Genomic DNA, 12,922 nt, shown 5'->3' with positions numbered 1-12,922 from the left:
TGTTTCTATCTGCAAACAGAGGGTGCCCCAAGGCTGCACAGGTTTTTACTAAAGCACGTGAGCTCACGCTCTCTCGTGCAGGTTTCTTACCTATCTGCTCTCCCGTGGCTGCCTGTGGCTGTGGCAGCACCCTGATGTGCTGGTGTGGGCTGCTGAGCTCAGCAGGACACAGAGCCTGACATCAGTTAGCTGCTTAGCCATGCCTCTCAGATCCTCACACTCGACAGAAACTAATCCATGTAAAACGGTGTTAGAAACAAAATAAGTGAGCCCTGACAGCCTTATTAAAAGGGGTCGAAGCCAGAGTCTTTGTTGGAAGTAATGCCAGCACCCTGTTTTGTTGACTCAGGGATTATCTCACTCCTTATTCATTGGCAGGGTCAGAGGTGTCCTATTGAAAAGATACCCCCAGCCCACTAACAAGCAGCAGGTGCAGCCTCTGCCTGGGAACACGAAGAGAACTTGCTAGGACTTTGGCAAGGCTTCCCAGCTCTCCCTGCCCAGCACCTCATTTGATGGAAAGGAGGCCCTGAGCCCAGTTCTTCCCTAATTTTTCATCAGCTGCAGACCTTAGAGATTTGCAATACTGCAGTTTTGAATATGTGCCCACAAACATCCAGAAAAAATGAAGCAGTATTCTTGTGGAAGGTCACAGCAAAGGGTGCTCAGTAGGCATTTATGCACTTGAGCTGTATATTTTTTGTAAAAAAATGAGAAATGGTTTTTCAGATACTTTTTATGGGAACTGGATAACTCTAGTTTGGATTGCATTGAGGAACAATGATTAGATTCAGATTGGGTAAAGTATAATGAAATAAAATAGTACTTTTAATAAAGTCCTTCAATTTCAGTGTTTTAGTTTGTTACATAGATATATCTATAGATATAGATATTATATATAGATAGATAGTTTTTTAGCTTGGCCTGTTTAATAAAAGTCATTGCCTTTTCAAAACTATAGAAGACTATATCATAACTATGTAAAACATTATAAAAAATTAAATTTTAACTTTCTGATGAAGGCATGTCTCTATCCAATTTCTAGATTAGAGATGTAATCATCTTAGAATTGTTGTGTTTTGGCATAATTTGAAACTATTCTCTTTAGAACATGTTTATTGCATACTTAATTTACAATGAAATGTTTGTTGGCAAAAGGAGCTAAAAATCTATATTGACCTTGCTTTTGGACAAGTTGTGGACAGACACCTTTTATCAGAATTTTTTTTTTTTTTAAGTAGCTAAACCAAACTACTGTTGGATAATCAGTAGAGTTAATGCATTCAGTTTAATACTGTTTCATTTTCCACCCATATCACCATTATTTCCCAGTCTAATCACACAGCTGTCATCACTGCACCCTTTCCCCAGTGTCCTTGGTTTCTTTCTAGATGGTTGGTGCATTATGGACCAGGAGTACAAGGGAAAGAGTTTTCAGGTTTCTTCCACTGTGAAGCTGGACAAGATTGTAACTTAGAGGCTGATCTTTGCCTTCATCACTGCTTGGGTCTCAGGCTGTTCTCACTATCTCTGCTCTCTTATTTCAGATTATTCAGCCCCTCTTAGAACTTGACCAGAACCGCAGCAAGTTGAAGTTGTACATCGGCCATCTGACAGCCCTCTGCCACGACCGCGACCCCCTGATCCTGCGTGGACTCACCCCGCCTGCCTCCTACCACCTGGATGATGACCAGGCAGCTTGGGAGAAGGAGCTGCACAAGATGACCCAGGAGCAGGTGAGTGTGGGGGCTCCAGCTCTGAACAAGGACCTGAACTTGCTCATTTAGGCTTTAGCGGTGTGCCACACACCAAAATGTGGTGAAACCATGGTGTGAGTGGTGAAAGCTGAAGATGAACTCTTCAGCTGATAAAGGAGTCAATAATTTTTTTAAGCATTGACATTTATTATTTATTATGGAATTTCATCTGCTCTTTTATCCTTACTTGGGGCCATGCATTTTCACACTCATGAGAAATCAAATGGCAAGATACCGCCTTTGCCACGTTTTAACTGTTAACAAATTTTAGCTGCTCTCTATAATTCAATGTAGTCATCAAGATTTAAATCTTACTTTAATTATATAAACCATTTATATTTTAATTGGCATTTTTATGAGTCTCTTTATATAAATGAATGCAGTGTTCTTACCTGCTGTTACAGAATATTCTGCCAGTAATTTCTACTGCTTACCCACTTTACCTTCATACCTGAATCAAGATTGGACTCAGTGTGCTGGATGTGATACACCCATGCTTATATTACACACACAGAGTAACTTCAGAAACCCAAGTGTATATTTCCAGGAGTTATGGAATACAGAACTGAAAGAGTTTAATAAGAGTTTGTCAGATCAAGTCTCCACAAGAGGCTGTCAATCTAGTTATAAATCATCTACTGAAATAATCTTCCTTTCTCCCAGCTCTGGTAATGTCTTCCTTAATCCCTTCATTGGCATTTTTTTTTCTCTTGTTTCTGGACTATAATTCACCATTCCCTACAACCTTTTTTCTAACTCATTCCTATTTCTCTTTTCAATTTTCTTTACTGTTCTAGTAGTATATTACTGAATGCCTTTTTTTTTTTTTTAATTAAACTACTACAAGGAACTTGTACCAGAACTAAATGTGACTAGTTTTGTCTTTTTAACCCTGACTTTGGATTATAATGCCAAGTCTCTAACTATTTGCTTTCATATGTTTTATACCAAACTCTATCCAGTGTGCATGCAAGCTAATGTAAGGTCTGTACAGTTAAAAGGGGATTTGGGGAGAACATATGTTGAGCCTATCTTGAACACCTCAGCTCTGGTTTTCTTCCTTTGTGATTTTAAAACTAACTTCCTGGAGCTTTCGACTCAAGACTGAATTTTGATTCAAAAATTGGAGAGAGCAGTGGAATTGCAGGAAACCAGCAGGAGCATGTCTGAAAATTCAAAACCAGCAGACCTCTGGAGATAAATATGCCTGTTACAGGGCTGAGATGGTCCACAACAGTCGTGCTCTCTTTCTGTACCTGCCTTCATACTTCCACTGATTCAGCATGTGCTGTGTGCCTCCCTCAATATCTACATTTGCCTCTATAGGTATGACACATTCCTTTCCCCTTCAGAGCCTCTTGGCTTCTGTAATCACTGATACAGGATTAAAAATTCTTCAGTTTCATGCATGCCATCCTCCTCTATTAAAGCCTTACAGCTCCTATGGTATAAATCAAAACATGAGGCATATTATTTTGAACCACCTTGTCAGATTGGGATGAAGCAGTGGGTGACAAAACCTGTAGCATGTACGGGAGGCACCTCTGAAAATTAGAGTGGATATGGGCAAAGTTTGGATATCACTGAAAGAAATTGCCTCATTAATTATTGCTATGATGGTTTTCATGTATAATTAGGATCTGTGGGGATAGGTGGTATTTACTATTTGATCAAGAGATGTGGGTAAAGAAAATACAAAAAGCTTTTTTTTGTCAAATTCTTCAGAAGAGTAGGCCCAAAAATAATATTTCCCATTAAAACTTTGCTAGTCCATTAGCAACATCTATGGGTTACACAGTAAAGAAAGCATTGTGAAAAACTGTGAGAAAAGGGAATTACCTAAGTTGTTCTGGAAAGAGAGAACTCTTTTTCTATCCTCTCACATTATTGTCTTAATTCTATGCTGCTGTCACCACAGTTGTTTAAAGTTACTTCTCCATTCACAATTCCCAAGCATAAATAATGTCAACTAAAATAAAATGTAGCTGTCTCTTCTGCTTTCCCATACTCACTCAGATGGCTTCAGTTGCAAAACACAAACTAATGGTATATTTCAATTTACAAAGCAGACTTTTCATTTAAGCCATGGAGCTTTTCTGTTTCTAGCTGCAGAGATTCCTTTGTGCTTCAAGTATTCCCATGGGGGGTGGGAATCAGTTCTCCAGATTTGCAGAAGCCCATCACAGAATACCCATTTTGCATCTTTGGAATTTTAATGAGTTTTGTAAATTACCTCAAATCCAGTGCATTAAATTCACTCCTGTCCCTTCTAATATGATCTTCTGTAGATAATGCTTCACAAGCCTCAGTGGGAAAAAATTAATCCCCTTGAATGTTAAGAAGTGCTAACATGATTAGGGAGGATACATTTAACCAACACCAATGATATTTAAGCATGATGCCAACGTATCCACTTCTCACCAATGAGATTACCTAGTTTGGTTTGGTTGCTCTGGGTTTTTTTTTTATAAATAGTTAAGAATTCGTTTTCGTACTACTGGTTTTGGAGCTGTTGTTTTCCTCTGCAGCAACTGTTATTGACAAAGGTTGGTTTGCCATTTTTCATCATAGCCAAGATACTTGGTAGGTCTCTCATCCCTGCTGGGGAGGTTCAGGTACAAACAGCAGGAGTTTTCTGTGGCTTCTTTTGGTAGATACAGCTGGTATATGAAGTAGATTTAACCTTCTCACTCTTCTAGTGCACCCACAGTGACCCACAGTAACTAATGAACAAATAGTTGTTGGAAAAGTATCTTCCAGCATCAACACCATGGATCTAAGGGGAATTTGTTGCCACATAAATAATTTTGTAGTCTCAAACTTTGATAATTGGTGCCTCTTATCCATAATAGTGTCTTGACACTACCATTAAGTTCAGTGATAGTCCTTAGTGACTTCAACTGATTACAGAATATGCTGAGTTGGAAAGGACCCACAAGGATCATCAAGTCCAGCTCTCACCCCTGTACAAGACATTCCCAAAAATCACAGCAGGTGCCTGAGAGCATAATCCAAACACTTCTTGAACTCTGTCTGTCAGGCTTGGGGCCGTGACCACATCCCTGGGGAAGATTGATTGTAATCAAGCTGTGGGGCCAAGATACTGTATCATTCTTTGTTGGCATTTCATCAAAGACATTGTGTAGGCTGATTTATTGTAGTAAAATTTTGGTCCATTTGTAATGAAGAACTGAAGCCAGTACTTATGAGTATATGGTGTCTCAAAATCTAATCTAAAATAATATATTAGACTAAGTTGTGGACAGTAAAGGATCTCTAGAGCCCAGAATCATGGCATTAAATTATTCCTGTGGTGGAAAATGTCCCTTTAAGTCAGTTCTGACCCAATATCCCCAAATAAGCTACCCAGTACTGTTTTTGGAACTGTCATCCTTCAACCAGTTCATGTCCTATTTGAATTTTCTTATTAAAAAACTGAAGTTACCAGAAGGAAAGAGGAATGTTCCAAGTCTTGACACTCAGAAATAAAAATTCCAGCCATTCATTATAAATAATTGTATTATCCTAGCAATTTCTATTAAATACCATATTTTCTTTCACTTTATCCTAGAGGTATCATTATGTTAATATCCTTGAGCTCTGTAGAACGACTGCTCTGTTTCACATTTCAGATAGTTGCCTGTAAGTGTGGGATTTTAGTCCTTTATGAAAGGAAATGGCATTAAGAATATAATTATATGGTCCACACTTTTATTTATAGTTTGGGTTTTGTTTTGCTTTTATCTGTAGAAAAAAAAATTGAGTAGAAACTGGAATTTGCTGAAAAGCCTCGCTTTAATATGTCAGAGGTGGTGCACTGCACTGGGGTTGAGAGTCAGCAGTGTGAGAAAGTAAAAAGAGCCAAAAAACCAGAGCAACCAGATATTAGAAGTAGGCAGCAGTATTAGATTTGTTAATAGCTTAAGCACTATCAGCAATGTGCCTTAGCACCTCAAATCCAGCTGGAAATGTGCAGAACCTTGTATTACAGAGAATTTCTTATTTTCAATAGGTCCTGCACTGATATTTGAAAAAATATTTCTTCCAGCAGAAGATCTGTACAATTAAAATAATTTTCTTAACCCTAGGAGTAGGAGGCATTCTTCCCCCTGGCTCCCTGCCATCAGAGGCTCTTTCTAGCCATGTCCAGCATGTCCTGGCTTCCTCAGGCTGCTGGGGGTCCTGCCAGTGTCTGCTGGCCCTTAAGCACCACTTTGTTCCCTGCACACTCGACCTCTCCCTCCTCCTCCAGAGGTGTTTCTGGCAGCATTTCATTTGCACTGTGACCTGGGCATCAGCAGCAGTCTTGGAGACCTGGGCAGGTACATCTCCATCAGAGGCTCTCTCAGAAGTCACCTGCTTTGGGAGCTTGTCTCACCCCACTACCAGGTGTTGCACCTGTGGCTGCTTTGCTGTGAGTTACAGAGAAAGGCACTTCTGAAAAATCTTTATGGTCATCAAAGAGCCTTTGTTGTGCAGGAAGGTTGTCTTCCCTTTCCCTGTGCACCAGCTTCAGCCAAAGCACAGGGATCTAGGGGAATCACAGGAATCTAGGGATTCCTGCTTACTACTCCTCTCCCAAGAAATCAGGAACACCTTTTCTGCTCAGCTGCCCAAAGCAGAGGAAGGAAAAAGGTGATAATGTCACTTCAGTGTAGCAGTCCCAACCTGCTGTGTCAGCTAAATAGTCATGGCTTGGTTCCAAGGAGCAACATTTACCTTGCACTTAATTCACATTTTGGCCTCCACAGAGCAATGGGAAGCTTTTTGTACAAAAGGACACCAAACCTCATACCTGTAGCTGTCGAATTTTAAAACTGTATCTTTGGTTGTTAAATTCCGAAAATATTCAACACATATTTTGATTTGTTATATGAACAATATTGCAAGTGGGATAAACTTTACTCTAAAGTACAAATAGTCATAAACATCCTGTGTACTTCTTTGTTCAGATTCTGCTTGTGTTCTTCTGTGTCATCTATGAGGACTTACTCAACTTACTTAGTTTCTGTAAAGAAATTACTCTGCTATGATTTGCATTTAGTCATTCTAAATTACTGTGTTACTTCAGAGTTTACCCTTGTCTTCCTTCTCTGCCTGCTCTTCTATTAGCTCGTTATCTTCCCCCACTTGATTTATGTCATTTATTTTTAATTTGTAATCTTACGGGAATGCATAATGTATCTTAAAGTTAAACAGTCCACTTCTGGTCTCTGTTAGGAATTAGAAGTAATAATTGCAACAATTTATATCCTTCTTCATGTGCAAATCTATTTCCTGAGTTTGGTTGAGAAAGCAATGGATATGGGAATTCTCTAAAATTGTTACATTTGAAAGTGTTTTAAACTTTTATATTTAATGGTTTGGGTGAGGATGAGAACAGTGTCATAGTTCTTAAACACTGGTTAAAATCACAAGTGTTATCTGTAAGTTAGCCATGTCTATAATGCCATGACATAATTCATCTTCATTTGTCCATGAAATTGCTAATATTAATTACAATATATCCTATCAATCAGGAACATTAACAACTCCTAACTTGAAATGAGATATAAAAGGAAAAACACTGATTTCAGGACATCAATAAGCGTTCTGTGTGTGTGTGGTGTGTCAGAAAATGAGAGTGGTCTCATTAGAAGCAATCCCTACAAGCAGAAGGTACAACCCCAAGCTGTTCCCTTGTTTTCTGGAGTGCAGCTCTCCTCTCCTCATGTTCTGCTCTCAGCAGGAAATTCTGTTACTCTGGCCCTTGCTCAAACACCATTGTCCTTGTGACAGCTTTGTGCAGCATCTCCTGATGCTGAGCTACTGCTGTGGATTCTGCTTGGCTTTATATCTCTTTTCAAGTTAGGAATAGTTAATGTATATATATATACATTATAATACACATATAATAGTATATATTTTAATTAAAATTAGTAATTCCATGCACAAATAAGATTGGGCAATGTAATGGCATTGTAGATATAATTTAAAAAGACAAGACTGTTTCATTTGAAATCTTACTTTAATTTTTAAATGCATGTTTTTTAAGTATTTTGAAAGAGCTAACATAAACTCCAAATTTCCAGATAGAGCAGAAATATTTAAGGGTTTAAATTAAAATTTTTTCTTCTTTTGTTTTTGAAATTTGTCAGACTGGATTTCCATACTCGTAACCCTTTCTTTTGGCTCTTTTATAGATACATAGTTGAGAAATAAAGGTTTATATGTAATTAGCTCTCACTGCATCAAACACACGTATATACAGTGGTTTGTCTGGGTAGAGCAAAAGCTCTTGACCATTTCCCTGAGCTACAGTGAGTTTAACTTGAGACAAAACAAAGGTTTAGATTAAATCAGTGTAATTTCCTATTGATGCTTACTTGTGTTGCTTTAAGCTCTAAATGTATTTGTCAAACTAACCATAACCTGATCCAGAAACACTTGAACTTTGGAGAAACATCATTTTATATCCTGGTATTGTGTCCTTATAGAAGTTCTCCACTAACTTTCTTTTTGTACTGCTCTACAAGCTCTTCATATTCTGTATTCAGGTTTACTGTCCATAGCCCAAGATGAGATACCAGTTTATCTTTGTTTGCCCCTTTTTTATCAGTGTTTCTGTGGAATTGTTAATGAGGCAAAAATCACACTGGGGAGTATAAATAAGTTTTAAAGACTCTTAGCTTAATTATGCCTTGTTTGCATTATGGGAAAAGCAGAGGCCACAAAGGTTCTGCAGAGCGGCAGCACAATTCACCCAGTTTGGATATTAAACTTTATCATCCCATTTCTTAACTATGAAATTATTGTCATATGAATCATTCATATGACCCTGAATGTCTACTAATCTTTAAATAAGTTCTGAAGTGTCTTGGAACAGAAAAGCTAAATTCATGGTGAATTGTTAGGGATTTTTTTCAGTGATGGAGTTTAACTATAAATGGAAAATTATTCCTATCATGACTTGCTCTAAACACAGGAAAGAAGGCAGCAGTGCTGAAAAGTGTCTGAATCTATTGCAGATTATCTGCAAGCTTTCTTTCCCCTGAGATGCTGAAGGCCATTTCTGTTCTTCTGTCCAAAGATAAATACTATTAAGCACTTCTGGGGTCCTTGCTGTCCTTTTCTTCTGAGCTGTCTATTCTTACTTGTCATCAACTAGACAAAAAACATATCTGGCTTTGCCTTCTCATTTTTGGTGATTTCTATGAGGCAAGTATGTGAATCTCCTCATATCCTCAGCTGAAAATTGAGGACAAAACAAAGGATTGTTCAAGAAAGGATTGTTCACATTTCTTTATTTTCATAGAAAAATGGCATGGGGAGGATAACACCATGTCAGCTTGCATTCACAAGAACAAAAATCTAGGAAACCAGGAGAAGAACTGATATTAATACTTTTAAAGAAACTTCCCTAAAATTTGGACTTCCAGACATCCAGGTGAATCCAGTTATGCCACTGAGAACTGGATGCTCCCCTTGCTTGATGGAGGACTGACATGTGCTGCTCCCAGCTGCTGCTGAGGAGTGACATCAGTGGAGATCCCTGATCTAGAAATGCTGCCACCAGCAGCCACAGAGTCAATTAAGATGTCTTTGTTGAAGTAGGGATCACATTATTAAATCTAGCTGTTCTGAAGCTAGCAAACTCAGCTCAAGGCTATCACTGCTATTTTTCCACAGGCATTTCATCACAAACATCTGCCAGCCAGCTGTGTAGACTTTCTGTCTGTGCTAATTTGTAAAGTATTGTTGCTGGCCTTCAGCATTCAGAGCCATCTCCTTTTGGGCTCTTGATGGTCAAAAACTCTCTTCTTGGAAATATTTTCCTCCTCTGGTTAAGTTGGTTGCTTTTGTTTGGTTGCATTTGATTTATTAGCTTTGGTGTCAGTTTATCTTGTTGGGCTTATCTTGATTTTTATAAGGCATCTTATAAATACATAAATGCTGACTAGTAGAGCAAGAAACTGAGACTTCACTGATGTTGCAGTATTGCCCCACTGAATACAACATCCTGCAGGATTCCCCTTTGCCCACCAACCCTCTTTCAGTTTTGAAGTTCAATCTCTTGCAGGTGCTTTTATATTTCATTAATGTAATTGCTTTGTGCTTCGCCTGGAGGATTTGGCTGAAAGGCCGAAGGAAGAGGGGTGCTGGCTGGGCAGGTGGTGGTGGTGCAGGACCTCTGCTTTCCCTGCTAACACTGCCCTCTCCTGGTTCTCCTGCTGTGGGCTGAGAGCTCAGGACCCTTGCAGGTGCCAGATAAGAAAAGGAGAATGATAACGCTGGCTGTTTCTCCTGTCGCTTGCTCTCTCCCAACTCCATGGCCTCCCATCCTTCTGTTGGATGGCACCATGCAGTCTTTGTGCTGGCCCAAGAGGCACAAGGCAGCCGTGTCTCAGAGTTCTGGGCATTCCCAGGAACGCACCAGTGGTGGGGTGGTTTGCAGGCTGCTGTACCTGGGGCCGCCTGCCTCGCTGGGATCTCACCAGCCTTACAACCCCAGACTCAGAAGCAGTCCCTGAATCCCAGTCCCCTGGCTTTTAATATCCAGCACCACTCCTGGCTGCTTGTTCTGACTCTCTCAATCCTGCTTGCTGACTGGACCTTTCCTAGGCTTGTGACTAATACCTCTGCCAGGCTGCTGGAACCAGGCTAATCACCCATCCACAGCCTGCCATTCCTGAGCCATTATGGGTTACTGCTGAGCCCCCCCTTTCTCCCCCAGAGCCCTGCCCCAGCCCAGAGTGCTCCCCTCTCTCTCTTTTCCCCACTTCCCAGCTCATGTCACTCCACAGAGCCGGGATCAGGTTGCCTTTGCATTGTGATTCTTGGCAGGAGCCCCTCTCGGGTTCCTATGGCTGTGCTCTTGAGTGCAGCAGCCAGTAGGAACAAAGCACATAAGAGCACATTAAACTAACATTCAGCATGCAAAGCCCCAATAATTTACTATATGCTACCCTGCCTAGTAAAGGGAACAGTGTAGCACGCTTGCCCTTTTAATTTCCTTTCTCACACTTTTGTCTACAGAAGCCTGCACCATAACTTTCTTAAGAAGCATTTTTTATTTATTCCATAGTCGTTCTTAGGCTGTTTGTTTTTAAGCAGTGTTTCTTGCAGAAGCAATCTGCTGTGCTTTGCTTGATACCATCACTAAGTAGAGACACGCTGTTGTATCTGATTAGAATTTTAATTGTAGAAATCTAACCTTTGCCACTGCATTGTGCTCTTAAAGTGGTAAAATGATCCCTGCTGTGCTGCTGCCTGATAGTTCTTTCTTTTTAAAACCTGCATTGAGCAGTGTTACAGAAGTGCCAAACATAGATCAACAAATTTGTATACTGATGAACAGTTATCCCTTCAGGCATGAAAAATGCCAGTTTGACATTCTTTCCATGTCTTGTATTAACATAGTAGAGTTCCAATAAAAATACTAATTAGTATTTAGAACTGACAGATAATATTAATTTTTTTAAACCACACAAAATTTAAAAGAAGGTTCAAATAAGATAAGATAGTTGCTCACAGCAGCTCAAAGTGACAAAGAACTTTGGCTTCAGAAGCTGGAAATAAGCTTCAGAATCCATCTTAAGTGTATGTACCTGCTACATATATGCTTATATTCATAGGGAATATGCTTCACTAGAAGAAAATCCTATCACTAAAAAAATAAAAGAGCTTTTCTGGTATAAAGTACAGGGCAGGGCTGTCTGCTTGAAACCTTATCCAGTCTATCTATACATCTCATCTGACCTAGTAAGGGATGCTGCTTCTCCTTGTTCTCTGAGGTCCTTGGACCACTGTGAGTATAGCAATCCCTAAAATGCTTGCACAAATTACAGCCTTCCTTGGGATTTTGCACAGTTCACAGGCCAGCATGGACTTTATCAATTGCTGGGCAGCTAAGCAGGTTACTGAAGGCAGATGTTTCCTGCTCTTTATTAAGGCTCTGTGGGCCCCTAAATCTGGCAATGGCATTAGGCTCAAAGCTAAAAGCTGTGTTTGGATATGTTGTGTGACATGGTTTGGGACACCACTTGCTGGAGAAACTGTTTACAAACTGTAGACTGAGTGAATAATATAAAGTTTGAAATTCTGTGTCCTGTTCTGAGCCAATTGTAGGGATCTGAAGAACGAATGACCCAACAGGAAATGCAGAGTTAGTAAACAAAAATCATGTATGTTCCACTGCAATTGTGTGTAGTCATCTTCTGACTGAGTCAGGAAAGAGAGTTTCTGAAAATTAGTAATTCCTCGGGAAAAATAGAATTCTGGTTAACTTCGGGTGCATTATGTGTAATTATGTGACATTCCTATTGATTTCATATCAGGAATAATTCTCAAGTAATGACCTATGAAACATCCCATTGTTCATGAATAAAAGTCAAACTATTTAAAGCAATACACTAGCAAGCTGCTGTATTGCTCCTAGAATATGGTTGCCTTCAGAAAAACATCCTACAGAGGAAGTTTTTCTTATATTTATCATAGAACAATGTATTCAGGAGTAGTTAAGTCATGTGGACATGGTCTTTACTGGGAAGGTGACAAACCTGGTCCTGTAGAATGAAAAAGTGAAATAAAGAGGATGGGAGAGCATTCAGTTCCAGATGAGGGGGTCTCCAAGGGGAAATGCAGGTGCTGGAAGTGCCCAGCATGTGTCACCTCTGTTAGTTCCCTTCCTTAAAGTGGTGGTGTGGCCAAGCCTGCTGGCCAGGGCTGTCACACAGTGAGCACATTTCAGAGCAGGGGCTGACCGTGTCTCCATGTGTTCTTGCAGCTGCACGACGAGCTGGAGAAGGGGGAGAGGGAAAGCGTGGAGCTGCAGGAGTTCGCCAACGCCATCCTGCAGCAGATCGCGGATCACTGCCCCGACATCCTGGAGCAGGTCGTCAACGCCCTCGAGGAGTCCTCGTGACCTCGGCCACCAGTCCACAGAGCAGCACACAAGCCCAGGCAGTCCACGGAGCCATGGGAGTGGAGAGCAGTGTGAGAGACAGAACATGGAATGGAAACTTCTGGTGCACCTTTGACAAAGAAAACAAAGGCAAAAAAAAAAAAAAAAAAAAAAGCCCTAAAAACTACATGCTCTCTAGGTTCTTCCAGTCTATGATTAATCAGCCATTTTTGTATTCATCTTCTCACTGCCTTTCTCCTTTAGAATCCAATTCCCCATTGAC

General features: G+C 40.1%; 1 protein-coding gene across 2 annotated transcripts in view; it reads left to right on the top strand.

Annotated features, from left to right (window-relative positions):
- Positions 1–12,769, top strand: part of ERC1 (ELKS/RAB6-interacting/CAST family member 1) — a 270,416-nt gene extending 257,647 nt beyond the window's left edge. For both annotated transcript variants that reach the window (XM_053944154.1, XM_053944153.1), the window contains 2 exons: positions 1,548–1,736; positions 12,523–12,769. In XM_053944154.1, the coding sequence (XP_053800129.1) occupies positions 1,548–1,736; positions 12,523–12,660 (327 nt within the window). In that variant the 3' untranslated portion in view covers positions 12,661–12,769. The remainder of the gene's footprint in view (positions 1–1,547; positions 1,737–12,522) is intronic.
- The last annotated feature ends 153 nt before the right edge of the window (positions 12,770–12,922 follow it).

The sequence above is a fragment of the Vidua chalybeata genome, chromosome 5 (assembly GCF_026979565.1).
Source record: "Vidua chalybeata isolate OUT-0048 chromosome 5, bVidCha1 merged haplotype, whole genome shotgun sequence".
Taxonomy (NCBI): domain Eukaryota; kingdom Metazoa; phylum Chordata; class Aves; order Passeriformes; family Viduidae; genus Vidua; species Vidua chalybeata.
Note: the sequence above shows the minus strand (reverse complement) of the source record. Positions and strands in the feature narration are given on the sequence as shown.